Source organism: Orbicella franksi, chromosome 4 (genome assembly GCF_964199315.1).
Source record: "Orbicella franksi chromosome 4, jaOrbFran1.1, whole genome shotgun sequence".
NCBI classification, from domain to species: domain Eukaryota; kingdom Metazoa; phylum Cnidaria; class Anthozoa; order Scleractinia; family Merulinidae; genus Orbicella; species Orbicella franksi.
In genome coordinates this window covers 25,726,360-25,753,864 of record NC_138148.1, presented here as the reverse complement: position 1 = coordinate 25,753,864, position 27,505 = coordinate 25,726,360, and the positions used below count along the sequence as shown (strand labels likewise).

Sequence of the window (27,505 nt, the reverse complement as noted above, 5' to 3'; positions counted from 1 at the left end):
AGCTCAACATTTCAGTCTTCCGCATCACTGATCAACACGTGTAGCTCATTGTCATAATCAATGAATCATTAAGCAAGATATTTTTACTATGACAGCCAATTATAATGTCATTTCAAGCAAGACAAAACAACTTTTGAAGCGCTGTGCGACGTTTTCTAGACTCTAGACTGCAAAACACATTTAGGGCCTAAATATCGCCCCGGTTAGCCTGAATATCACTGGATTAGTCTAAATAGCACTCAGGTTAATCTGAATATCGCTCAGGTTAGTCCTTTTGCGGTTAGCTATCGATAATAGCATGGAAATGGGAATAGGACATTAGTTAAAAACCTCACAGTCTGCAGTCTGCAAATGTCGTGTAGTATTTACAAAATTAGACTCGGTCGCTATGTGGATGGCAGCTCTGATATTATATGGTGAAAAAAAAAAGACTTAAAAATAGAAGGGAAGAAGGCGCAGATGGATGACAAACATCAGAATTTTTAATGGGATGACTACAAAACTATGTTAATGATCTTTGAAATAATTTTTGTGCCACGCTTCTCTGAGTTGTTTACATTAAGACAACTTGATTCTTTTTCTTGTTTCCAACTGATTTACGTCACCTTTCTTTTTTGTCCTTCATAACTGATACAATCATTTCAAAACTCCAGGCTTGTATAAGTCGGTAACTGATAACTTTGTGAATTTGGAAATGTTTGGCAAAACGTACTTCTTAATCTTTTGCTTCCTGGTGCCGTCGAAGACTGTCTCTGCCAACGACAAATCTCAAAATGCCAGCTTAAAATCAGTTCTGGATGACAAAACACCACAGTTAGCTGACCAAACGTTTAACATCAACAACTGGGGCCTCGGGAAGATTGAACTAAAGCTGCTGAATGATATCAAAGCCAAAATTGACTTTTTGTCTGATAAAGGTAAATTGCGTTATAATTCCAAATAAAGTCCTTAAGCGGCTCGATTCGCAATAGCTAGCTAAAGATAAATCTCGTCCCCGGCTTAGATAAGATCAGCGTTCGAATTCGTTAATTTTAGCTCCATTTTGATTTGATCAGTTTCAGTCATCAGACCTGCTTGTCCGGAAGGTTGGGTTCTTCGTGAAAAGTCATGTTTCCTCATCATCAACGTCCCAACACTAACCTGGAGCGACGCTCGGAGAACTTGCCAGAATCTGGGAGGAGACCTCGCCATAATCAGGACAGCTGAGGAAAATAGCTTCATCTTTGGCCTGGTGAAGAAGCAGAAGACAATCACAGAGTGGGGCGTGTGGCTTGGCTTTACCAAAAAGTCGGACAAGAAGTACTACTGGATTGACGACACCCCACTGGAGGGTCATTATTCTCCGTGGGGAAGTGGGGAACCGAACAATGCTCTTAACAACGAGTACTGTAGCAACATGTTTGGCAAGGGAAGTAGACCGGGAAAGTGGAATGATTTATGGTGCTCCCTGAAAGAAGCCCAACTTAAGTACGCCCCAAGCATTCTTTGCCAGAAAAAAATCCAGCTGAACTAACGATGGTGCTATTTTCTTTATTTTTACCGTAGAAATATACTAAGATCAAACTTGGCTAGGATAAAAGGCATCAGTCCGCTTATAGTACACTTGGTATCGTAGAGTAAGTCATTCGCTTGATTCCCGATCATTTTGTCCCTTTTTATTTCAGCTGCTGTGTAAAAGAGGCAAAATAAGAATAAAAATACTGTACACTGATGACTGCAACGAATTGTCAAACTTGTGAGTTACATTAATAAATTCCTGACCCGAAATTCTTGAACAAATTTGCAACGGATTTGGAAGATCGCGCAACTGTGCCGCTTTTTACAGAGATTCAAACTTAGATGTTGATTAATCGGATCGATATTCTGGGTTTCGTAAGTGAAAAAAAAAGAGCATACCAAGATAAATATCACTGACTTTTGATGCACAACAGCCAGGTAAGTATGGGAAAGGATAGCTCTTACGGCAAATATTGGTCTGTTTAGCTGTGATTCGAAGATCCCACAGAAAGTGGAGTAACGTTAATGTATCGACAAGTACCTAGAGAGAAACTGCGGCAATGCGGCAATGCGGCAAGCGTAAGCGTTTTATTCAGTCATGAACTTCGCTACTCCAGGTGGGTGTTCGAGCGAGTAAGTTTCCTACTCAAACAATGAAAAATTGTCTTTGAAAAACTCTTGTTCACTTCAGTTGGGTGATATTACATTCATGACTACCGTTTTATTTAGCGAGAGTATTTTACTGATGTATTCAACGAATAAGGAACGCGTTCAGACATTTGAGGGTGAAATGAATATTAGGCCTTTAGTTGAGCCACGTCAGTCGGTTCCAGACTTTTAAGATAAGCACATCATCATCTCGTTTCCATGGCAACCCAGACCCCTCAAATATCACAAAACTGGGTTTGTTTCCGTTGGTGCCTTCCGAGATTTCCACCAAGATGCTATTTGCTGCCATTAATTCGCAAATGCTCTTCCCTTTTTTTACCTCCTTCAATTGAATCTTGATTGCATGAACAGACAACTTTCCTGGGGTACAAATCCCCGAAAGTCATTCCGTTGAATTGTCTACAGTTGACACGCGGCTTCTTTTCAGCAAAAAAAAAAAAAAGAAAAAAAAAAAGAAAAGAAAAAAAGAAGAAAAAAAGACAGTGTAGCCTGAACAGTGAACACTTCCCTACTGAACAACTGTCTTACACATAGTGGATTCAAGGAGTTTCTAATATGCCAGCTAAAATGCTTTAAAATAATTGTTTTAAATTTGGCTCTAGGAACTAACAAACGAAAACAACCCAACCAACAAACAAAATTCGAAGGCAATTAAGAGAAAACATGGCGTCCGATCAGTGACACTAACAGGCCATGAGAAACATTCCATGGCAGAAAAAAGCAAAACAAAAAACAAATAAACAACAGAGAGACACAAAAATACCCAACTAACATACAGAAGGTAAAGTGAAAATTAAATTCTTTCATTTTCCTGGCGACCGTAGTTGCAGTATAAAAACTAGCTATTTGTCTTAACTGTAGAAGTTTGAGAATGGGGCATTCCAAGCAGTGTTATGGAAAACACTTTTCAACTGAAAGACTGACGACAGGGTTTTTAAATAAACTGAAATAAACAGAGATAAAATAAATAAATATTAAATGGCAATAAACATGAAAATAAGCTGAGCAACAAATTCAAGGAGTGGCAAAATAAATTATACAAAAAATAACCTGGATGAGAAGATTGGAGTAACTTGCTTTTAAAATGAGACTTTTCTCCCAAGAGAAACATAGAATTTTGGCTTCTGAAGTATTTGGAAATTTTACTACCAGTATACCTGACAGTAGACTTTTAAATACACATCACATTATGTAGACATCATTGATACATTCAGGATAAAATTAAGTAATTATTAAATGAGAAATCAGTAAATTCTTTCATGTCACTTTGATATATAGTGGAAACCCGATTTATTAAAACCCCTGGGTTGGGTTGTTCACAGCTCGATTAAGCTAACCCAGGATTAGTGAGAATTCTGATTTCAGTTATGTATTTTTTTTGGTGAGGTTTTTGGTATATATTGTTTGTCCATCAGTTTTGAGCTTGAATAATCTCAAACTGCACAAAACATAAGAGGTGAAAAAATATTTTTATGCAAGAAAAAAATGATACTTCGGTGAACTTTTTATCAAGGTTTACCATTAATTGGCTTTTGAACAACCCAGCCCTGGTTTTTTGGCCTCCCTTCCTCATGAGTTGAGGTGCTTTTTTGCACCCTTTGCAAAAATGTTTGAAATTGACACTTTTTTTCCCCGCTCCCCCCAATATTTGGAACCGATTCCAAAATTATAGTGTTAACAAAATCAGCCATACTATCCACAGGACAGATTTACTTGTAAAGGCCCTGGTTGTTAAGGGGAATTGGAGGATGATAGAAATGCATTTTAATTAATCACAGTTTAATTAATGATTAATTTACTAGATATAAAATGAACAAGCAGGGCCTGCAGGTGTATAGGATTGATATCCGTGGCCAGGCCTGATCAAGTTTGTTATATATTTCTTTACACAAGTTTTTAGTCCTGGGTTTACAGTATTGTGGTTTAAAATGTGCAGTGCCAGAAAATATCCATTCTCCCCCCACAAAAGGGATTGGAATTTCCTGGGGGGTGGGAGGTTCTTCTAAGAACAAAAAATTTAAAGAAATGTATCAAGTTTAATTGGAATTTCCAGAGGGGTGGGAGGTCTTGGAAAAAATCCCTTCAGTGGGGGAGGTATGGATATTTTTTGGAACTACACAATCTGAAATATGACAAATGTAATAACCCCCATGTTAAAGCTAGTTTTCACAAGTGTATTAAGCATAAGTATAAGCAATATATGCAGATGCAGTAAAATGTTGATAATAATATTAGCACCTTTTGTAAGGAACATTTCAAACAGAAAAAAAAAACCCAGCACCTTATAACTGCTGTCTGCTGGTCATGCTTATACACTAGTGAAAACCAGCCTTTGACATTGCCCTGAAAACAGCTGATGTACTTAAAAATAGAATACAAAATTAGTTGTAAACATGTAAGGCAGGTGCAGTAGAACCTAATTTAGGTAAGGCAAAGTCTGCATATGACCCATCCAACTGGCACTTATCTTTAGTTTCTGTCACATGAGGTGACTTTAAGGAGTATTTCCACTCCCCCCTAGGCCCTGGATGGAACGTTGGTCCATCTCTGGGTTATCCCCTAGCATTAAGTTCGCCAGTACCCATTTATACACCTGGGTGGAGAGAGGCACTGTGAGAGTAAATTATCTTGTGCAAGAACACAACACAGTGTGCCTTAGTAGCCATGGCTCAAACCCAGACCACTTGATGAACTTAATAATTTAGAAGAGATGTTGATTCTCTTGGGGTATGTAGAGTGTTTAATGAGCTCAGAAAGCTCATTTTTGGCCCAGGGTGGCACAAAGTATTGTCAGAAGTAGGCAGCTTTATTGCTAGAGTAGGTGGCTAATTTTGCTATCTTTTTGAAGAATCAGATGAATAGCCCAGTAGAATGGCCGGCCTACTTTTGACAACCCTGTTGGCCTCAGCACAGTGTGAGCCCTCTTCTTGTCATGGTTATTTTAATCAAATCTAGATCCTTTGAGTAAATCGATCTAGCAACATTCACACTATTGACTACATTTAACCTCTATATTCCACCATGCCACATTCAATTTTTTTAAATTTATTTATTCCATTGTTACTAAAAAATATTAGCATTTTAAAATCAGCAAATACTAAATTCTTTTAAACCAGCTACTCATGGTCTTAATATTGCTCTCTATAAATAATATCATTTGTTTCCCTTCTTCCTGCACCACAGGAGATTCCAATGACAAATTTTATGTCCCGTTTGAGGTCCGCTTTGAACGCATCTGTGCGACGAGGAGCGCCGGTGGACTTTATAAATAACAACTCTTTTATCATATTCCTGTCCGCTGAGGCACGCGCTGCATACGGCTGCAATGATCAATTTGTTTCATCTCGCTGAATCGCAAAATTGCGTCAAACCAGAAACTTGATAATTAAATAATCACATCAAAAGCTTATCACATGATAGTACACGCGCAGCCTTTGAGGTCTGATCTTTTAGAAGACGTAGGTGGTCTTAATCCGCTCATAATTGCTTCATCGAAGACGGATTTCATGTTTTTTTGAGTCACTGCCGATGTTTCAATATAACATACAATACCAGCTTTCTTCACTAAGCTCTCGGCCTTCTGTGCCGTTATAGGTTCTTGTCCGAGATCAGAAAGCCGAATAAGCTCTTGAACATTCGCTCTTAAGTCACAGTGCGTTCCAACAAGAATAACAGGAACGCTAGAAGAATAACCTCGTATTTCAGGAAGCCACTTTTGTGCGACATTTGCGAAAGACGTCGGCGAAACTACAGAAAAACAAACAATAAATACGTCGGTAGATGGATAACAAAGAGGTCGTAATGAGTCGAAGTCCTCCTGAAATTATCAAAAGAACAAACAGTTTTTCAGCAAGTAGTTAGCGTGTACTGCAAATTATATTAAAACACTTCTATAATGTAAACAATTCTATCGATTGTGAATTCTTGCTTGTAAAAAGTGTCTTGTTGTGAAACAATTTTAGTGGACGATCGATATTATCTGAACTTCGCTCAGCTGCCAGCTTAATTGAGCGTTAAATCCATGAGGAGGAAAATAAACGCTTATTCAAGCGAAACGGTAATGTTATTACTGTTAAATAGATTGTCAACCGACTTATTGAATTTCCTGCACACGAAAGCTTGAGTTTCTCAAGTATTGCACACCATTTGGTATTGACACGTAACATCGTCTCACTATTCGAAGACTCATGAGAAATAAATATAACCAGGAGTTTCACGGGGAATTAATTGTAAATAAACGAGTTTATGAAAAAAAGCTTACCTGTCCAGCCGTGTCACAAAACTGCAACGTATAGGGTATCTTGTCGACTTTAACCGACACTAAAATAACAAAATAAATAATAAATGACTCGGGAATTCCATTACACCGCAGATATTAGGATATAAAGAAGTCATTCATAATCTTTACAAACCGCTGTAGTCGTCGAAAGCGGTTGGGACGTAATCGTTAGGAAATCCGTTCACTAAATAGCTTATAAGGAGAGACGTTTTCCCAACTCCGCCATCTCCAACAATCACACATTTAATTAGTCTGCTCTCAGCGTCCTCCATCAGCAGTTTTCTTTCGTTGCTTTCCATCTGTTATTCCCAGCAGGCCACACGCTTGTACTAAAATATATTGCTGATATAATTCCCAGAGGATAGACGAAACGGTCCCAGCTATAAAGGGAAACTACAACACACCGATCGTTGTATCAATAGGGAAAGCATCAGCGGAAGTGATGTCATTAGCCAGATCTGTTTTTGATTGGCTAATCGCGGATAAAAAGTTGTTCACGGGTTTCCGGCGTTTTCGAAACCTCTTCGCTTTTTGATGACCCTGGCAGAACTAGTCGTTGAACATGTTTTTGCTTATCTCTGATATACGATAAATAAGGTGTCAAGTTTGCGACAGATTCACCTGATACTGGAGCGTAGTTTTACAAGTGGGCAAAGAAACGAGACATAAACACAGCTGACTCACCTGCGCACGTGCCGTGAACACAAAAGACCACGTGCGACAGGAAAGGAGAACAATTTTTTAGGGACCGTTCATTTTTTATAAGGTAGGGGGGGCTGGTGGGATTTGGGGGGGGGGCCATGCGAAAAAAAATGGCTTTCGAGGGGGGGCCATCCCAAAAAAATAAGGGAAAAAGGGGGGGTCACGTGAAATATTTTAGTAAAACTTTAAAATGGCATAACGTTTGAATATCAAAAAAATTGCTATAGAATAAACATAGAAGGCAGGATACAAATTTATTACAAACTTTCCTTCTGCTTTAAAAAAACGTTTGGCCACAAAAAACATTTGTAGCTACTGAAAAGAAGTATTTAACACCGTTATTTTCGAATGCAACTTTCACTGGCACTCATCTTCATCTTCGCTGTCATCGAGTTCTTCGTCGCCGCTTGTGCTGCTATGGGAGTCTCTTTCACCAATGCTGCAAGAAGCAGCAATGCTTTCCGTCAGAGTGTACTCTTCAGGGTACATGAAGGTGTAAACATAATCTCTGACTTCCCGCTCAAGGTTTGTGGTGAAATAATTCCCTTCCAAGAGCTGTGCAATGTATGGCCCATTTCTTCTAAATAACGACGTGGCAACATCCTCAACTTTAATACACTCTTCCGGGATGGCCGTTCTAGGAGGGTACACAAGGCATTGTGGAAGATCATTTCCTAGCGGGTTTCCAACACAGATTCCATAAACTCGTTGGACGTTGTTTTCAGTCCGCTTCCTTTTTCTTTCATTTGACTTTCTGCGGTTTTCTTTTTTCCTTCTCCTTTTGTTGATGTGCTGTTTGAGTGTGCCCTTGAATATGCTGTTATAATTGCTCTTCTTATTTTCTAGTGCTTCCATGTCCTGGGTGACCTTCGTCAACTTAGCTTCTATACATTTGATCTGCTTTACATTAAAACTGTGGGCAAATTCTTCGCCCTGCTTTAAAGCAAGCCCATTGGACTGAAAGAGTGTGGAATCATGTTCCTTTACATCTTTCAATATGACATTCAACTTTTCCACAATTGCTCTGAGCTCTTTGATGGAGAAGTTCAGTTTTCTTCCATCACTGGGCTTCAACTGGTACCCTGGCACGGAAAACTCACCCACCCTTTCTGAACAGCCATCCGCTGTTAGAAAGATTGCTTCTTTTGCTTGTAAGATGTCAAACTGCCTGGATCGTTCAGCAGTAAACCTTTTCTTAAACGACTCGTCGCTTTCGCCATTATTGCGCATTTTGGAATTTTGCGCATTTAAAAAGCAGCAAGAGTGAGAAAGTAAAGGCAATTGTAAGATATTCATGCTTGCAGCAGAAGAGTCCTCTCAGAGCTGGCCAACCAACACTGAGAAATGCCAGGACATTGACACAAAATGACAACAGGGCAAGTGCTGACAGCAGTGAAACAGATGAAAGTGACAATGATGAGTATGACAGTGATGCCATTGACTCTGGGGGAGAAGATGACTCAAATGACGTCATTCTTGCATTCATCAATTCAGAGGAGGAAGATGCCAATGAGAGGCCAAATGCCACACGCTCAGGGCGAGCCATAACTAGGAGATCCGAAATTCGCTTCTCATTCTTTTGATTTGTTTTTTAAACAACAGCTCTCTGTCGTATAGGGATTGTAAATATTGTCTTCATAGTGAGCACAATAACGTGAAGTAGGGGGATAATAGAGAAATATTAAAAAAGTTGAAATCTAAATATTGTTTGTTCAATTTTTTTTTTTGGGGGGGGGGTCATCCCAAAAAATGACCGCTATAAAGGGGGGGCCATGTGAAAAAATTGGTAAGCTGAGGGGGGGTCATGCGATTTTTAAATGGTGCTTCCCAAATCCCACCAGCCCCCCCTCCCTCATAAAAAATGAACGGTCCCTTATTTTTATTTTTCATAATATACGATCAAAATAGTTTAGTTTACCATACTATCAGAAACGACTTATCTACCGCTCTGTTACATTTCTACAGGTGAGGGGGGAGTACTCATATATACCGGAAGTCAGAAATAGGGAACGATTTTGTCCAGTTTTCCGCGTTAAAATCGGTGAATTTATGATAAGCGCTAGCTGGTGATGAATTAAAGTCAACGATTTCGTCCTTCGGGTACCTTTTTTTAACAAAAGTTAGAAGGAAATGGCTATAATTGCAACATTGCCAACTTGATAGAGTTCTTCCAATCGCACATCGATCTTGAAAAACGCGATCAAACCGAAAATCGCGATACTTTGGAATGAAAACAGAAAAAAAAACTTTCCGAAACCTTCTGGTCTTTCTCAAACAGTTTCTGTTTCTCGCCGGTGATCGAAATATCTTCGCAAACATATTCGCCTGATCTCAAGAGTCAATTAACCAAGGGAACTTCTCTTGGTTAAGCTTATTACATAATCTAGTGAAGGATTATAGGGCAGCCTGAACTAAGCAATTAATTGATTGGTAAATTTACCGCAAACCGTCGCGCGAAATAAAAATAAAAATGAAAAAACAACACGCCACTTAACATAGAGAATCAAATGAATGTCTCAGGCTTGCAAATTTGTTGCTTCATTGCTCGAGTCCTTTTGGACGCCCAAAAATCGGCTTCAGCTTTGCCTGCATTACCCGACAACACGCCTATTTTGTTTTGTTTTTTCGTTTTCCTTCTTCGCTACATTTTCCCCTGTTTTAGTTCTGAGAATATCTGGAAGGCATAAAGGTAACGAATACGTGCGGTCGACAACCGAGTTCCTTCCTGTGTTGGCCGGATGCCGCACATTTGCACGCATGTCTGCAGCTGGGGCACGGTCAGAACACAGGGGGCACACAATCTTGTTGAATAGGGAGAGTAAATAAAGGAATGAAAAGAACGAATAATTTACCTATATCTCCTGATGTTAATTCTTACGCGACCATACATTGTAGTGCTAAACTCATATGTAAACCAAAAAAAAAAAAAAAAATTGCGGAGCGCAAAAAGGCCTAAGTACGAGTTTAGTACTACAGTTTTAATCAGGACTTGTAGGTAGCGGTTTTCCCTGTAAGGTCGCAGAAGAAATAACAGGAGACAAAGGTAAACTTTTCGTTCTTTTCATTCCTTTAGCTACTCTCTTCCTATTCAACAAGATTGTGTGCTCCCTGTGGTCAGAACTCAATTTCGCGCGCGCTTTTTAGTAAAGCCCGGTCCTCACTTGTGACGCAAGCATAAGCATAAGGTTATTCGCGAGTGGGGACGGCTGCGACGAAAGCATAAACGATCTTCTTATGCTTATATGGTTATGTCACTGGTATGTTCAGTGGTGTCGACCTTCGTGGCATTAGCATGAAGAGCTAAATGATTGACTGAAACTCTTTCACTTTATATGCTTATGCTTATGCCAACCATGCCCCCACTGGAGATAAAAACAGCGACATAAACACAGACATAAATAAATAGTGATCTTCAATCGAAAACGGTTTAAATGGCTTTCCGAATCTTCGGAAGCTACTCGGCATATCTTCGGCCTGTCTCGAGCTTCACGATAAACTTCAAATACCATGGCCTAAACAGGAAAAAATATAGTTGTGAACAGTTACTGTTTAGTAGCGTACGTCGGTGACTTGATATGTGAAAGATGGGCTCGTGCTTATGACATGACGAGGGGCAGCAGCTTTCACCGCCTTTCATTAAACCTTCCCCCACCCCTAACAAAGTACAATCACGGCACGTGAAAACGCTTTTTTTTTTCTTTTCACCGCAACATATAACCTGTGTTTAGACGCTAAGGTTACCCAACATATAAAGCCATGATCACACTAGTTAGAGAAAACTAACACCCCCCCCCCAAAAAAAAAAAAAAAAACGAAAAATGACCTGTTTACCATAACCCGTCAAACGTAGTTCTTAAGATCACCAGATTAAAACATGTATTCGTGCAGTTTTGAGAACACGCCACCGGACCCGCGCGAGCCACGGAAATCGAGCCTAACACGATGAAAGGATATATCTACTACGTTGGTCTTGAGGCAAGTGTCACATTCCCTTCTTTAAGGTTTTAACTTTAATATCTCCCGGCTTATTTGAAGCTCAAACCGTTAATTAAAATGCATAATCCCGAGATCACCATCAAACAAGATTACAACCTAGCATTACTCTCGAACACGCGACACCATCAGCATCGTCTTTGTTTTGAAATCTTGGACAAGACATTTTATTCGGCTTACACGAAGATTTAGTGATTGATGCTATATTCTCGCTCTTATCATTAGTATGGATTGTCATTCCAGCTTACAAGATTACCACTGGGATCGGACTTGAGATTACAAATAGAACAATTATCCGCATAGACTTTGCGAATAGTGGTACAATATCAGTTATTATCCTGTTGTAAATATGATTCCTTGAAAAGCAAACTAACCTGGCGTTGATTTTTTCTTTCGTGGTTTCTCCACACGAACGATCTCCCCGTTGTTCACGGTAAGTCAACCGGTGAGCTCATCGATTAGACTTTCATCCAATAAAATAGTAATCTGAAAAGTACTACTTGGTGTTAGATAAAGATATTTCATTTTTATGGTAAGTAAAGACAGCAAAGACACTAATTCACTTACAGCTTACCTTTCGTGTATTCAAATCGCCCGCCATTTTGAATTTGACCCGCGCACGTCAACGGTGAGTGACAAATGAGCCTCGGTCTTCCCAGGGAAGACTTCCTTATATAGCGCGCCTTCGTGTTTAAGCTAACTGAAGATTAGACCTACAGCATAACACGCGGCACTCTTGTCGCTGAAACACTAGAATCGCGTTTTAACTGAGAATTTAAAAAAAAAAAAAAAAAATCCTCCACTAAACTGAGAATATTTGAAATCGCAGTGAATAAGAATTTTTTTTGCTACATTCAAGTGCATGGTTTGGATTGGTTTAGGGATCAGAGGATAAGAAAACAGAATCAAAGACTCTACAAGTGCTTTCATTGAAGTTGATTTTAAAAAAAAATCAACTTCAATGAAAGCACTTGTAGAGTCTTTGATTTTAGGACTGAGTACTCGTGCGTGGATGAAATGAAATGAATTTACGTGTCAAAACACTTAACCACAAATGCTAGTTGGAGACACAGCACATATAGAGTAAATAATTAAGTAAAAGTTATATATCTGTAGACAAAACTCTAAGAAATTTCTACAAAAATTATATTGAAATAACCCATCTACGATCTAGAAATAAAACTGGCAGATCCGTATTTATTACTAAGGTCGAAAGATCCTTCGGCCTTGCTAACCTCTTGAAATGATTCAGATTGGTTATATTTCTTGTATCCTTAGCTAGACGGTGCCATAAGGCCAGCCCAAGATTCTCAACTGAATAGGATGCTTTCCAAACGTTACCGTATTAAAGCGGGATGTTAAACATATTCAGAGTTCAGAGTACTCGCACGCCAGTTTTGATTAGTAAGAAACGAAGTAAGAAACGTTTTGCAGTGTTTTGATGAAGCTCTCCTTCAACTGGCACTGCTTTCCCCGGTTGTGATAGGAATTATACTGAGCTAATTTTTTTTTTTCTGCTGCTTAGCACGTCCACCCCGCAAGCAGAGCCTTTTCTTACGGTAGATATGCTTTGTAATGAAAGATAAAGCAAACGGGAGATAAACAGGCTCTGCTCGCCGGGTGAGCGCGTCCTGCACACCTTAAAAATTTAATAACCAGAAAGTAAGTAAGATCCTTTATTTGAACACGATGAGAATAAAAGCATTACATGCCTGAGGGGTCTGTTGAAACTGATAAGACGTAGCGTAAATTTAAAAACAAAGGAATCATATATTTCAAAAAATATCTTTGTATCGACTGATTTTTCAGTCCATGTCTGTAGTCAATGTTAAAGGGCTCTCTTTAAACAAATCCGAAACCAAGCTATACACATAGAAAATGACTGCATTAGTGGGAAAGGCTCGCAGTAGAGTAGGTCCAAGGCCGGAGAATAAACCTCTTAGGCCGCTTGTCTTGTAGTTTTTTACAAAACAATCAATTGCTCCTTTGTACAGGAAAGTTCCACCATTTCCATCCGCTTGCATGCGCGACTTTATCACGTCAAACGGAAAAGTCGAAGTCCAAGCGATCATGCCGGCAAAACCGCCTGCAAAAACTGTGGCCAGCGGTCCTACTTCAGCACGTGACTTTTTCTGTGCCAGTAAATCTAGTAGGATTTCGTATGATCCAAAGTACGTGACATAGCCAGGGATATCTCGGAAAAGGAGAGGGGTTATTCCCTGAAAAAGCCCCCTGCTTCCAGATGTGCTGTAAATCTTGCGAATGCAGTCTACGGCACCACGGTAGCGTGTGGAAGTGGTTCGCTTCACTGCCGGTAAAAAAAAGTTATACAATGATCTTTAGAAAATTAACATCGACAAGCAACAACAAAAAAATACAACAACAACAAGCAAACAAAAAACAACAGCAAAAACTATGGAGAAGCAAATCGTTTAATTGTCAAAAATGATACTTTGGGGAAGGTCATAAAATAGTGCAGGCGATAGCTAGCCGTTCTCTCTGGAATGCGCATGCGTTCCTCGTTCCAGAGAAGAACAAACACAGTAAGCAGGATAGTTTTACGCGGCAAAGTTGACTGCCACATGTGCCTCGCTCCCAGAATTTCATTACTTCCTGGACACCCTGGGACAAGGTTACTGAGTAATATCAGATGATACAGCTACAAATGGCAACGTTTCGTCTTTTTCCCTCTCTTATCTTAAACCCGGTTGTATAGAAACACTTGCTTCAACATTAGGTTGTTGTAGAAACTACACGTAGGACTTTGCTCTATTCTCTGCAACCGCTGAAGTAACAAGGTATTTGTAATTTGTCTGGTGAGGGCGACGTGACCATCGCATGTTTCATGCAACCTGCCCTTGCCTCGCTATTATTTCGAAAGTTACGATAACATGGTTGCCACAGGCATAACTTTTCAAAATTTCCTGACTTTTCCCTGATAAAAATAACATTTCCCTGACCAAATAAATTCAAAATGTCAGATATAATAGCGGCTTCTAGCCGCTATTATATCTCACTAATAAGTTTTCAACAAATTTTCCTTCTTCGTGAAGTAAAAATATCGTTGTGATCACAGTGACCCCAAATGTTTCTTCCAGCTTACAATGGTACTATATCAGCCATGTTAAGTTATTTCAATTTTCCCTGACTTTTCTTCAAAATGTTAATGTTTTCTGACCTTGATGAATTTTTTCTTTCCCTGACCATTTCCTGACCTGTGGCAACCCTGATAAGGTACCAATGATTTACATGATGTAAACCAATTGTAAGTCATTATTCTTTTAGTTGACGAAACCAAGTTTCTAATTTTTGTTACATGTATTTCACAGAAATGCCATTATTACACCTTAAAAGAAGGCAGCATCTACATACAACTTATTTTCAAACTAAACTTGAGCAGCTCAATAAAAGAAAAATAAGTAAATGAATATTGCCATATTTAGAGAGGAAGGAAAATTAGCCATAGCTGGTTTTCATGCAGGACCTGTTACCAGGCAAGACATGGAAAACATAGGAGGAAGGGAAAATGGGGTACCCAGAGAACAACATATGGCATCAAACCGAAATAAAACCCGGGCCACGTTGGTGAGAGGCCAGTGAGCAGAACACTTCCTCTACACTGCGCCATCCCTGCTCCCAAATAAATTCTATTTAGGGTGGGACATACCTTGGTAGCCCTTAGAGTGAGAGCTTACTAACTATGTTTTCAGCAGAACATAAAGCGGTTAAATAGTATTTAAAGGAATCACTCACCTTCAGTTTGCATTTGTAGTTTAATCTTAATAAGTTCTATGGGACACACCACCCAGACCTGAGCTGCGCCTGAGGCAGCTCCAGCAATGCAAACATGAGATAGTGATGTCTTCTCATCCTCCTTAGCAGATAACATGGTTATCACATTACCATACACTCCAAATATTATGGCATTCTGTAGGGCCACGGCAGCTAGAGGTGGTGCCATCCCTTTAAACAAACCAAACACCTAATGGGCAACAAAACATGTTTTAAAACTGTGCACAGTCACTGTTCAACACACAGCGAAGGACCCAGAGGTACTAGAAAGGAGGGAAAAAGGGGTTGGGGGGGGGGTGGGGAATTGAGATGGCCCTTCAAATGGCAGGGGGGGAGGGTAATTAAGGCAGGTCCTGTTTTGCTGCTCCAGAAAGGGGAGAATTCGCCCCCTTCTGAACCCATCTTCATTGATATACATGCACAATTTATGTGAAAGGATTATTTAAAATAGAGTGCTGCAATACAAAGTTTTCAATAAAAAAAACATGGAAATAGTATTTGCTCCATTTAGCTGTCCTGCAATGGAAACTCTTGTCTAAAGCTTGCATTGTTCAAGTGTCTGTAGTGCTCCCAAACATGCTCTCATTTTTCCATAGCTCACTTTTAATATTCAAAGACAATAAAACTGAGGTAGATGTTTTATTCAGGTCCATTATATAGATGTATGTGTGCTTCTGATTATCCTCATTGCTCTACACAAGAGAGCATGATCATGAAGGGCAATAGAGTTAGTCCATCATAATATTACACTGCTTTTATTCTGAAGTTAGTCCCTCTCAAGTCTTTTTTCTTTTAGACATGGTGCCAAGTCCTCCCGCGGATTCTGTCACAACACATGTTGTGCGAATGTTTCCGTGTTCACGAGCAAAATCTACATCACATTTAGACTCTCCTGGGATTTCCAAAACCGGTATTGATCCATTAAACTAACTTTCTTACCCTTTACACTCTCTTGCTTTACATTATTTGACAAAAACATGGTCACCCTGTTTCAAAGATTGAATTGTCATGAATACGACTTGACACATTCAAGCACTCTGGCAGTTGATAGAGGAAATACTGGCTGCAATCAAGAACATGTAACTCACCGTTTCATGTTTCACTATGTTGAAAAAGCATGAGAATGAATTGCCTGCACCTTGCTTGGTTCCCACATTCAAAACTTGCATTCTCACCTGCGAGCAAGGAAAACTTACTGTTGGAACAATTTCTATTAGTAACTGAAGTGCACGGTGATATATATCACCTGGGATGCCTCTACTGGAGTACAAGAAAACCCTAAACAAAGAATGTTTACACAAAACAAACCCATCTTGATACAACTAAAAAAATATGTGACACCTGAAATCTGGCCACTGAGGGTATGACAGTGATAGAAGGGAAGGAAGCAGTAGGAACATGCTCACTGACGTCATTATATCAATTACCTCACTCAATTTCAATCCCAGAGACACCATGTTTTCGGTCATTGGTGACTGAACATCTGACACTCTGGACAAATTCCAAAACCTAGAACCAAAATCCTGGTTCTGGTCTGAACATGACTAATGCTAATCCTAACCACTATGACTAATGATAATCCTCGCCTTCCAACTTGATTCTTGATTCTTAGTACTATTTAAAGGAAATGTCGCCTCCGGCAACAAGGTTACATCACTTCCATTTCAGGACAGCCTTGCCTAGCTCTGTATTTCTGTCATGCATGTGCACACACCCCATGAGAGTTCATAACAGCAGTGTCTTCTCACACTAGCCTCATTTCCAAGGATCAATCATGTCATTCTCCTAAAAAAAATGGTGAGTGCAGCAATTACAATGTACCTTCACAGTATCCATTGGCTGTGAAACAACAACTCCTGCACAACCTACAATGTACAGATCAAAAACTACTCAGTAAGAAATCTGCTGTTCTCGTATAAAGGTGAAATAATATATAAATTAACTGTCAGACTATAATTACTGTTTTTGTTGTTGTTGATTGGCTACGCTACTCACTGCTGTTCCCTGATTGGCTATGCTACTCATCATCTGTTCTGTTTTAGATAGTGAGTAGCATATCAGTATATGTGCTAGTTAACAAAATGACAGCCGCTTCGTTGCATCTTCGAAGTGTCTGTGAAGAGGATTCAGATCTATAAAGTTTTGAACGACTTGTAGATTTATACTAACACAATTAGATTACTCACTCTCAATTTCTATGTGTGATAGAAATCTCGAGCTCATAATTTAACTGTTACATAGAAATCAAGAGCAAATAATCTAATTGTGTTAGCATAAATCTACAAGTTGTTCAAAATTTTATCTTAAATCTCTTCACTCTCGTGTTCAAAATACAAAGAAGGGCGATCATTTTGTTAACAACTGCACACTGCTAGGCTACTAAACAATTAGATTATGAGCTTGAGATTGCTATCGCATGATAGTTGATGAGGGCGGAGCCCAAATGAACTACCACACGTAGAAATCGAGAGAGAATAATCTAATTGTTTTAGTATAAATCTACCAGTCTAGCCATTCAAAACTTGATCTAAATCCTCTACACAGACACTTTGAAAACGCAAAGAAGCGGCCGCCACTTTCATAACTAGCGCATGCGCACACTAGCACGCTACTCACTACCTACAACAGAATAGATAGTGAGTAGCATAGCCAATTAGAGAATGGCATTCGTGATAGAACGCTAGCAGATTTATTCTAAAACAGAATAGACAGCGAGTAGCGTTAAGGCAATCAGAGAATGGCATTTGTGAAAGAACGCTAGTAAATTTATACTTATTCCAGATAGAGAGAGCACAGCCACTCAGAACAAGCAAATGCTAGTTGTGGTAAGTGGCTGGGCCATGTAGGAAAAAAGTTTGAAAAAAGGGGAAGGAACAGAACAGAAAGAGAGAAATACTCGCCCTTCCACCCTTTCATTCACTATCTGCACCCCCGCCGCCGTGCTACCATTTTACAAAACTGGCAGGTTCATAGTCGTTATCACTACGATAATGGTAATTTGCTGGGCAAAACTTAGACTTTTAAGTCCTTTTGGGCGGGTATGCAGCGTACTTCTAGTGGCGCTGCTGTTACCTTTTCAGGTAATTTCCTCGCCGGTCGTCGTCCTTGTCTGAAAGATTGATGGCCGAAGAAGGAGCTCTTACCTGCAAACCAACCAGCAATGAACTCTCGTGCAATTTCCATTGTTCAAAGAAATCCTCATCATATCTCTTTCCACAGTAATCACATGAAGTCGCAGTACTGGACCACACTCAACTCCTCTTCAACTGACCCCTCCAACACCCTCCAACTATTTGAGAGGCTGCGTTATACGTAGTCTTACATACAGTACTAACCACGTGAGACGAGAGAGACTTGAGAACGAGGTTCTTTTGGCCTGGCCGCCAAGGCCTGGTTACTTATAGGCCGGAACGCCTGGGGTATTTTTGTCTGACACTATCTCTGTTCCCTGGGCCGAATCCTGGAATTGTTGTGCAGCGAAATGTCCAAGGTAAACTTGATATTTATATCATTCATTTATGCTATTTAAAGCTCTGATACCCAGAATTGAATAACAAAGTAAATGTTGTCGTAAATCATAAGGACTGTACAGGAGGACTGATTTGGTAAACTGGAGGCGGAGCCATTTCTCGCGTTTCTCTCCCGTTTCCTATTTCGAAGTTTCCTTCGATCGATGGGTTGATCCTCTACGGATCCAGGGAAGGGGGATACGAGACTGCTCGTGGTTTATAGTGCCTTTTTTTTCTCTCACCTTTTGAGTATAAAACGGCAGCAGGTTCTCTACTGAACCAGTAGTCGGTGTCCTTTGTTCTCTGTTCTTTGATGATATCCCAGATCCCCCTTTTGTTTTGTTCAGGACTAGCTTCAGTGCAGACTTTTCCCCGAGTTAATCATATTTTTGAAGACGGCATGGGTGCTCATTTCCGATTTTCAACTTGAGAAGAGGTTATTCGATCTGATCACTGACTTGCAAATAATGGGACTACAACTGTGAGATTCCGTGTGTTGCCACAGACCAAAATGAAATAAGGGACTATCACTAGCAGTTCAAAAGTCGCAATTGTCAAGACGGTGGTATTGGCTGAAATAGCTGTTTGGCCAGTGCAGTACAGATTTACTGCCCCCTGTAGCTATAATTTAATTATGTTAAATAAAGTGCTATCTTAAATAATGAAGTTTTTGTTATATCGAAAACACTGCTAGCTAGGCAATCATGAGTTCCATTCTTTGATGGTTCTACAATAAAACGAGTTTCTATAGGCTTCATTGTCTGGCTTAAGCTCAATGAACTTGTCTCTGTGAAAGGATTGTAGTTGATGATTGCGCCTTTTGATATATCATGGGATTTCTAAATATGCTGATTCACCATATGGATCAGGCTTCATGAAATAATGTGAGGCTAGTAGATTTCCTTGGTCATGAAACAATTTAATTCTTAATATTTCTTTTGTGATGATCAGGTTTTCCAAGTCAATCTAAATATTAAGTTTTTATTTTTGTACTAAGAAACTCAATGATACTGACTGATTTTGACTCCTGTTCACAGCCAGTGTTGTACTCCTATTTCAGAAGTTCCTGCTCTTGGAGGGTTAGAACAGGTATGTACATTGTGAATGGATGAGGTGAAACCATTTTTTATAAGTTTACAAAAGCTATGGTGTTTGAATTACATGTGCACTGTTTTGTGACCGCTTGTAAGTAGATGGGTGTTTTCATGGTAATTGTGCTGCATTTTTGTCCAAAGAATGTCTAAACTATAGGAAGTACATGTACCTTTGCTTGTACAACAAAATGAGTGATACTAGAACAATGAGATGAAGATATTAGGTGAATTGATGAAGAGATGGCAAAGTGACTAGCTACAGTAGTTTTAACTGATATTTCAAGGCATAATGAGAAGGTCTGCGAGACTTTTCAATTTTACATCACAACCTTGTGCATGTGTGATTCATTATATAACACTTGTTTCAGTGTACTTATATATGATAATTTTATTACAATACTGTATAATTGGTTTTAGTTCTCTGTTAATGAAAAATTATGATGTCTTGGGTTGTGACTTCATTCAAAGTCATGTTCATAATAATGCTACTAATAGTACTTACATGTAAAGTTATTATCAACTACAACGAAAATAGGCAGTCAACTCTGATTTACTAGCTGAAATTCCATAATAAGCAGAAGATTTGATCGACCACCACTCCGACATATTAATATTTTGTATTGTCAGAATTTTGCCAAAGAATATCTAGTCTGCTCATATACTTGTGATTATGTTACTTGGTACACTTCTCTTCACTGCACTATTGGTTGACCTACTCAGTGGTGCATGTCATTTGCCTTCAGCTCTAGCCTTGAAAGGAATTGAGTATGAAACACACCCAGTTCACTTGCTGAAAGATGGTGGCCAACAGGTGAGTGAGTTTCAATTTACGCTGTAAAATATTAAATGTGGTAGTTAGTTTCATTTGCAAATTAGGCACACAGTACATGCAAAGTATTGACTTTTGCATGCCTTGCAGGCATATTGAATGTAGACAATATTTATACTCTTATTAACTGAGGGTGAGGGCTGTACTGGGGAATTAATATTGGTCCGATGTTGTGGATCGAGCACAGCGAGGTCTGTACAAAACAACCTAGTGCCAGTATATTAATTCCTCAGTGACACTTGCTGTCTTTCCATAAGAGAAGCACGCAGCATAATATTAACCACTTGTATGGAAATTGTCCATATGGAAAAATCCGGACCTTGACAGAACCAATCAAAATGCTCGGATTTACCTCTGTCAAGACTACATTGTGTAGTTTTCCAGACATGTACATGTACATGAGTGTATTATATAATCAATATTATTACATTTAGTTATCACTAACTGGATATCACATGTTCAGGTCTGTATTACTGAATAGGAATGCCATATTTAAAAAAAAAAATGCTGTGTAAAGCTGTTGCAGTTAAAAATGTTCAGTAGGTAATTTTTTTTCAACTAGGTAAATTTATTATTTAACTAGGTATTTTTTTTTTAACCAGGTAATTTTTCTCTTACTCTGTTTCAGTCAACTAACTAAAAAGGGTTTTAATTTATGGGGTGTGGTTAAAAATAGGGGCCTGGTACTTTTAGGGGGCTCTAAAAAGAAAAGAAAAATAAAAAAAGGAGGAGAAAAATCTCATTTCCTACTCTTCTCTTCATCTCTCCCTGCTCCCACCTACTTCTTCTTCTCTTTCACTATCTCCCTATTCTACGCCTACCTCTTCTTATTTTCCTATCTAATTATTAATTTCAAAGGAAGAAGGAAATTACAAGTACCTACCGTGTGTTGAACCCAAGACCTTCAGATTACATGTCCATCTCGATCTCCACTAGACTACACAGCTCAAGTTGAAAAAATTTCTTTTTTTTCTCCTAATTATTGCTTTTTTGGGTCCCAGACTCACCTCGGTCCAAACTTAATTTATGCAGGTAAAAAAATTTGTTTTAAAATTACCTAGTTAAAAAAATATTACCTAGGTAAAAATCAAATTTACCCGAAGAAAAAAATTACCTACAACAAAGCCATCAAATTAATTGCTTCCACCAGCCAAATTAATAATGTCAATTGATATACCTACATTTAAAGTGCTTCCCAAGTGATTTCCAACCAGCTTTGAAAAGAACTGCTTACCAGTAGATCAAATCATTTTTGACCTGTGGATCTTCCCTTTAAGATCTTCTGAATCATCTGTGGTTTAATAATATGTTTTGTTTTTTGGATTTTCTTTCCCTAGCTGGCAGATGACTACAAGAAGTTAAATCCCATGGGTCAAGTTCCTGCATTAGTTATTGATGGCCACACATTGGCTGATTCTGTAAGTAACTGGTTTCATTTTGTTACACTAACAGACTATGGTAATTAGAGTTACACAACAATATTGTAATGATGATGTACAAGAATGTTGGTATAAATATATATTTTGTGTCATTAAAGATGTGTCTATTATTCATTGTGGTGTAAGATAGGACAGATGAATTTTACTTGTTTGTCTCACGATGGAGTCTCATTGATCAAGACTAGCAGTATAGCAGTCAAAACATCACGATCAATGTCTCAAAGTGACTTCATCTTTAGACAAGTGAGTAAAATTCATCTGTATAATATAATGTATATTTTCTTTGTGGTTTTCATTTGATTAAATGGTTTGATTTATTTGTTCTTCATTCAATAAGACATTGTTCTTTATCAATGAGTAAATAGACTTCATGTCGCTGTTTGTCTGCTCAGTAATAGATCACAGATGATGTCAAAATGTGGCAAGAACAAATAAGTGGCACAGTTAATGTTGCCATGGGGCTTTTTTGTCACTATATTAATTGTTCTTACCACTGACATTTTGATATCTTGTGTAGTAATGACGTGTGTGACAGTTCAGTGCAAATTATCACCTTAATGTAGAGTGGGTCTAGATCTGGCTGAGTGGTTTAAGGTGCTATATTTGAAATCTAGAGGTCCCTGGATCAATTCAGCACTATCTGGATTTCATCTTGAGTGTTGCAAGCTCAGCTTCTCGCCTCCGATCCATTGTGTAAATTATATCTAACTCACCCTGGTCAGCCTTGCATCAGATCAATGAGAATCTGAGTAGTTTTAGTTCTACATTGTATTTGCATTTTTATTTGTTTGTTTTATTACAGTGTCCCCAATAAGCAAACGGTAATAATTTATTAATAAAAGTTATCTAAAGTATTTATTATAACTATTTAAGCAATCAAGGACACATGTTTCATTTCTAAGTGTTAATTTGTTTGAATTTGACTAATTTTTTAGTTGTTAGTTTCTTTATTTTAAATAACCTAATGACTAAACTATGCATACAAGCCAAATGGCCCACCACGCCAGAGCTTATCCCGGTTTGAACTTTCTGTAGCATGAAGTGACTAAGAGTATTTCTACCTCCCCCTGGATGATCTGAGATGCTAGTCCATCACAGGGTTACCTCCAGCATTAAGTTCGCTGGTACCCATTTATACACCTGGGTGGAGAGAGGCACTGTGAGAGTAAAGTGTCTTGCCCAAGAACACAGCACAATGTCCCCGGGCAGGGGTCGAACCCGGACTGCTCGATCTAGAGACGAGCGCACCAACCATGACGCCACCGTGCCTCCCACATTTTAATGTAATGGCTAGTGTACAATTGATGGAGCAATCTAAGGGTTTAAAATTTATTTTACATATGGCTGTGTTTAAAAAATAATGTACATGTGTCCATAACAAAACTGAGCTTAATTTTCTTCTCTCTTTGCTACATTATCATATTAATCTTTATTGATCAATATTTGCAGCTGAGTATTATGGAATATCTGGATGAGACAAGACCGGATCCTCCACTATTTCCCAGAGATGATCCATACAAAAGAGCCCTGGTATAAAGGGTTGTTTATATACATGTATATTTATTTTAATTCTAATTTTCTTTTTATTAGTTTGTTTACAAGTGTGTTTGCCTGTTTATAGTGCACAATTACTGATAGACCTGTAAGTTAACTGAGCCGTAAGGAAATGAAAATCACAGCCCTTTTTTAAATGCACATTCTCCTCTTGTGACTAATGTGGGCCTCTTGGGTTGTTCTCCCCATAAAACCAAAAACCTTGTCACATATTTCCATTATCAACTGAACAGTTTCATAATAAAATAAATAAAGTGAACCTTGTTCTGCATGGGACTTTTCTGAGGTTAAAATGTTTTTAAAACACAATGTTTTGAGCAGTTTTACTGCTCTTCTTCAGGCACCGTAGTTCAACCTCAATTCTTGTTTTTCATGTGATCTAGTCATATTCCAAAATTAGAAATAATCTTTCCTTCTGAGGTTTTAGTTTCATCAGATAAAAGACCCGAAAGGAATGTGACGTTTAACAATGTTCTAGCTCTACAGAGTTCTTCTTTTTGTAATGGAGCACTCCAAGCTTTTGCGTTGTGCGACATGAAAATGGCGGCCTGAAAAGACTGTTGCGTAGGTCAAAAGATGAGTTATTGCCTTACTTTTTGCGAAATAAATGATGCCTGCACTAGAAGAAGCATTTATTTTAATGTGTTGGAGCTCGAGTAAAAATTTTCGTTTCAATAGCAAAACTCAATGACAGATGTTTTTGTTATTTTATTGCCGCCATGTTTGTGCCCCTCCAAAGGGCACAAACATGGCGTCTCCATACAAAGCTCAATTAATTTGGGTGACACACTTCTGCGAATAATGGGCGAATGAAACACAGCAGAAACCTGTTTCTTGACGAGGTTGTTTATATAGCAATCATCTATCATATCCCAGATTGCTGAATTTATTTATTGAATGGTTACGATGTTTAGTTTTGATCACATGACTGGTGAAAACCGAGAATATGGCAGACAATGGCAGATTTTGTTGTTGACAGACTTTGTTTTCAGAAAAACTTTTAATTTCATAAATAGTAATGTACAAATAATCTTTATGGTGCAGAGAACTTGATTATGTTGTTGAACTATTTGTTTTGTCTTAGCTGATGTTTAATTTCTTGTTTAAATCTCTTTTCAGGTAAGGCAAGTCAGCCATACCATAGCTAGTGGAATACAACCGATCCAAAACCTTTCTGTCCTGGAGTACCTTGGTGATGAGAGGAAAGCTGAGTGGGGACATCACTGGATCAACAAGGGATTTCATAGTGAGTGCAAACTCAGGTCTTCCCTTCGATATCTTTTATTCCCATTTTTTCTTAACTTCTAAGTTGTGTACATGTAATTTTTTAATCTATATTTAACATTTACAGGTTAAGTTTTAAAGGTTTATAGTATTGTAAAGTTATGTGTATTTAGGTTTACAATATTTAATTTTCACTCTAAGTTGTGTTTTGTAAATAGATTTGGAGAAGATCCTGCTGAACACATCAGGAAAATATTGTGTGGGAGATCAGGTAAGGCTTGTTACTTTGAAACGATTCGTCCAGTGCTTGGGAATATTGACTACATGTGCATATTCATTGTACATACCAATTCTGTATTTTGAGCAAGTCTGCAGAAACCCTCATATTATTGTGAAGCAGCTTCTTGTGCATGGAGCTACACCTTGGCATTTTCCAAGGGCACTTGACCCAATCTCTACACAAAAGCTTAAACGTTGATCAAGGCATCTAGAGATCTTTTACTGATATGGAATACAATAGGCCATTTCCAAATTACCTTAACCTTTTCTCAAATTGAGTCTTGGTGTCCATGCTTTCATATGAAAATGAGATTTTATTTACATACAAATTGAAGTCATTACATCTGAATGGTTGTGCACCAGGCCTCACTTTGATAGAGAGGCCTAAGGCAACTCGGAAATGAGCTATTGAACCCTGCTATAACAGCAAGTGTATTGATCGGTGCACACTCAGTCAGGACAAGAGAATCCAAGCCATTTTAGACAGGTTAAGCTCCACTGTATTGTAAGCCGAAGCCTCCACTTTCGTTAACAATTTGGGACACACTTTTTAGTCTGTAATCTAAACTTTTTATGACTCTTATCAGTCCAACATTGGCAGAAAACATGCAAGTGTTGACTGTTGCAGCGTACTCGTTTGTTATCCCCCGCACCCCACCCCATCTTCTGAACGACAAGATAGCAGCGGTAATAATGTCTATATCCCATCTTAGCGACAGTGCCTGTATAACTTTGTTTCTTTGTGTTGGCAGATATCTATGGCTGATTTGTGTCTGGTACCCCAGGTCTTCAATGCAAACAGGTCAGTAAACTATAGTACCAGTAGATTTGTACTGTCTCACTTATTTCAACTGCTTATTAACTTGGGTGTAGGTCTTGAACTCTAGATATCTGGGATAGATATTGCAAGATGCATCAATTGTTATCATTTATTTTGGGTGGTGCATGAGGTCCTGAATGTGACTTAGGTAAAGCGCCGGCTTATTGGTGTAGTCCTGTCCTTATGAACACTGCAACTGCTTAAATTACTGCAAATGCTTTAATTGAGCATTGCTCGTAACGACCATATACATGACTGAAGAAATGAATGCATTTGATGCCTTTTTGGCTGGGTTACATATTCTTTTTCATATCTCTTCCGTTCTTTTCTTGTTGCCTCTGATTTTAACAATATTGATCAGTTGTAACGATCGAATGAAAACTATTCTCCAGCAAATGTGGAAGCATTTAAAGTGTTTTCAGTGAGATGTATTTCAGTTTCATAGACTCTTCGCTTGGTGCCTCATATCAGATTTTGAAACACTGCTGAATTTGTCTTTCCCGCGATAGGTTTAAAGTCGATATGTCCCAGTTTCCAACCATTTCAAGAATACACGAGGATTTGACAAAGTTAGAGGCGTTCAAAGCTGCGCACCCTTTCAAACAACCTGACTGTCCAGAAGAAATGCGAGAATAACTACGAAAGAACCCAGAAGCGCTTTACAAGATAACGTTTTTAGTTAGTTTGTTTTCCTTTGCTTAATTGTCTATCTTAGATATTTAATTCGTAAAAGCAGAAAAAAAATACCCAGTTATTTCTTCTGAACGTTTCAGGACTACATTCCCACATGCGTATATACACATTTGCGCTGAAAGTCGCATTAGAATAATCTATCACTCAAGAAGCTTCTACACTATACATTGTACGTAGGACTTTTGGGTAAAGAAAACATCTCCTTCTAAAATTGTAGCGGGAATATTCAAATTGGGGCACAGCTATTTTTAAAAGTAAACTTAAATAAGCAGTAATAACTGCAGTGAGAGATGTTCGGCTGTACGGTGGTAAAGTGCAGGAAGATTCTAGGGCTCTCTCAAACCGACTCTTTTCGGTCAAATGTATCAGTGTTGGAATAATAAATAAGATGGCATCAGTCGGGATACTGTTGTTGTTGTTGTTGTTGTTGTTGTTGTTGTTGTTGTTGTTGCTTTTGTTTTTGTTATAACCGCAGTCTACTTAACCAAATCAAAGTTCTGTTCTCCTGCCTGGTCATTTAGCTGTTTGATTTTGCATCGTAAAACTGGATTATCATTGGTTTAGAAGCTTTTAGACGGAGGTAATTTTCCGTTAATTTTTTCTCGTCGAACTTCTCCAAATGTTCTCAAAGACTCAGCTGATCAGCCAAAGGCCTTGAAGATTCAAGAGTAGACCACCCGCAAACTTCCGAAGTTGACCCAGAGCTTCCCGAAGATTGCTACAGATAATCCGAACATGCATCATCCGAAGATTCTCAAAGATTTTCGAACGCAATCGGAATTTCAACAATATTTCTGAAACTCTCCCAATATTGATACAAAGACCATGCGATGCCTTTACCGGCTGCCGCGTGTAAACCACACGCGTTTCCTCAAAGACACTTTCAAAAACAAGTACGTTTGACAGGCATGAACAATAAGATAATTCGCAACGTAACAAATTCAAATAACGCGTGTTCACTTTTATTCCAGAGCTTGAAAGCTTGTTGAACAGGTTTTCAAAATTTACACAATTTATGTTTAGGTTGTGTTATTTTATCGGTGGGTTAAATGCATTTACAAACCTATTTCAAGTCTTCTGGTCTATTTAAGGCTGAACAATGCATTTTATGTATGACTATGTGGAGTAATCC

The 27,505-nt window shown here is 38.6% G+C and overlaps 4 protein-coding genes across 8 annotated transcripts; 2 read left to right on the top strand and 2 right to left on the bottom strand.

Moving 5' to 3' along the window:
- Positions 1–694: 694 nt before the first annotated feature.
- Positions 695–1,513, top strand: LOC145485650 (perlucin-like protein). The gene is made up of 2 exons (XM_081464288.1): positions 695–917; positions 1,056–1,513. The coding sequence occupies exons 1-2, from the start codon at positions 695–697 to the stop codon at positions 1,511–1,513; spliced, it is 681 nt and encodes a 226-aa protein (XP_081320414.1).
- Positions 1,514–5,185: 3,672 nt separating this feature from the next.
- Positions 5,186–7,181, bottom strand: LOC145485355 (cdc42 homolog). Its single transcript, XM_081464033.1, has 3 exons — positions 6,579–7,181; positions 6,428–6,486; positions 5,186–5,983 (listed from the first exon to the last, which is right to left on the bottom strand). The coding sequence occupies exons 1-3, from the start codon at positions 6,742–6,744 to the stop codon at positions 5,576–5,578; spliced, it is 633 nt and encodes a 210-aa protein (XP_081320159.1). The 5' UTR covers positions 6,745–7,181; the 3' UTR covers positions 5,186–5,575.
- A 5,621-nt stretch (positions 7,182–12,802) lies between these two features.
- LOC145483788 (mitochondrial basic amino acids transporter-like) lies at positions 12,803–18,223 on the bottom strand. Of its 5 annotated transcripts, none has more exons than XM_081462332.1 (5): positions 18,076–18,222; positions 16,754–16,797; positions 16,021–16,107; positions 14,894–15,122; positions 12,803–13,448 (listed from the first exon to the last, which is right to left on the bottom strand). In XM_081462332.1, the coding sequence occupies exons 1-5, from the start codon at positions 18,113–18,115 to the stop codon at positions 12,946–12,948; spliced, it is 903 nt and encodes a 300-aa protein (XP_081318458.1). In that variant the 5' UTR covers positions 18,116–18,222; the 3' UTR covers positions 12,803–12,945. The 5 variants fall into 5 exon arrangements, with proteins under 5 accessions (XP_081318458.1, XP_081318460.1, XP_081318459.1 ...); XM_081462334.1 differs by lacking the exon at positions 16,754–16,797 and adding an exon at positions 16,647–16,717 and having other exon boundaries at positions 18,076–18,216; XM_081462333.1 differs by lacking the exon at positions 18,076–18,222 and adding an exon at positions 16,893–16,970.
- Positions 18,224–18,342: 119 nt separating this feature from the next.
- On the top strand, positions 18,343–26,811 carry LOC145483790 (maleylacetoacetate isomerase-like). The gene is made up of 9 exons (XM_081462337.1): positions 18,343–18,422; positions 19,479–19,530; positions 20,279–20,346; positions 21,702–21,782; positions 23,253–23,333; positions 24,477–24,603; positions 24,800–24,852; positions 25,613–25,662; positions 26,190–26,811. Exons 1-9 carry the CDS (start codon positions 18,414–18,416, stop codon positions 26,314–26,316), a joined length of 648 nt encoding a protein of 215 aa, XP_081318463.1. The 5' UTR covers positions 18,343–18,413; the 3' UTR covers positions 26,317–26,811.
- Positions 26,812–27,505: the final 694 nt, after the last annotated feature.

Excerpts from the sequence above, each read along its gene's own strand:
- LOC145483788 (XM_081462332.1), bottom strand. The coding sequence starts at position 18,115 with ATGGAAATTGCACGAGAGTTCATTGCTGGTTGGTTTGCAG. Across the intron at positions 16,798-18,075 it reads CATTGCTGGTTGGTTTGCAG|GTTGTGCAGGAGTTGTTGTT; the intron begins GTAAGAGCTCCT and ends TGTACATTGTAG. Across the intron at positions 15,123-16,020 it reads ACATAGTGAAACATGAAACG|GTGTTTGGTTTGTTTAAAGG; the intron begins GTGAGTTACATG and ends GTTGCCCATTAG.
- LOC145485650 (XM_081464288.1), top strand. The coding sequence starts at position 695 with ATGTTTGGCAAAACGTACTTCTTAATCTTTTGCTTCCTGGTGCCGTCG. Across the intron at positions 918-1,055 it reads TGACTTTTTGTCTGATAAAG|TTTCAGTCATCAGACCTGCT; the intron begins GTAAATTGCGTT and ends TGATTTGATCAG.
- LOC145485355 (XM_081464033.1), bottom strand. The coding sequence starts at position 6,744 with ATGGAAAGCAACGAAAGAAAACTGCTGATGGAGGACGCTGAGAGCAGA. Across the intron at positions 6,487-6,578 it reads CGCTTTCGACGACTACAGCG|TGTCGGTTAAAGTCGACAAG; the intron begins GTTTGTAAAGAT and ends TTGTTATTTTAG. Across the intron at positions 5,984-6,427 it reads TTTGTGACACGGCTGGACAG|GAGGACTTCGACTCATTACG; the intron begins GTAAGCTTTTTT and ends TGATAATTTCAG.
- LOC145483790 (XM_081462337.1), top strand. Across the intron at positions 21,783-23,252 it reads GCCACACATTGGCTGATTCT|CTGAGTATTATGGAATATCT; the intron begins GTAAGTAACTGG and ends CAATATTTGCAG. Across the intron at positions 25,663-26,189 it reads CAGGTCTTCAATGCAAACAG|GTTTAAAGTCGATATGTCCC; the intron begins GTCAGTAAACTA and ends TTCCCGCGATAG.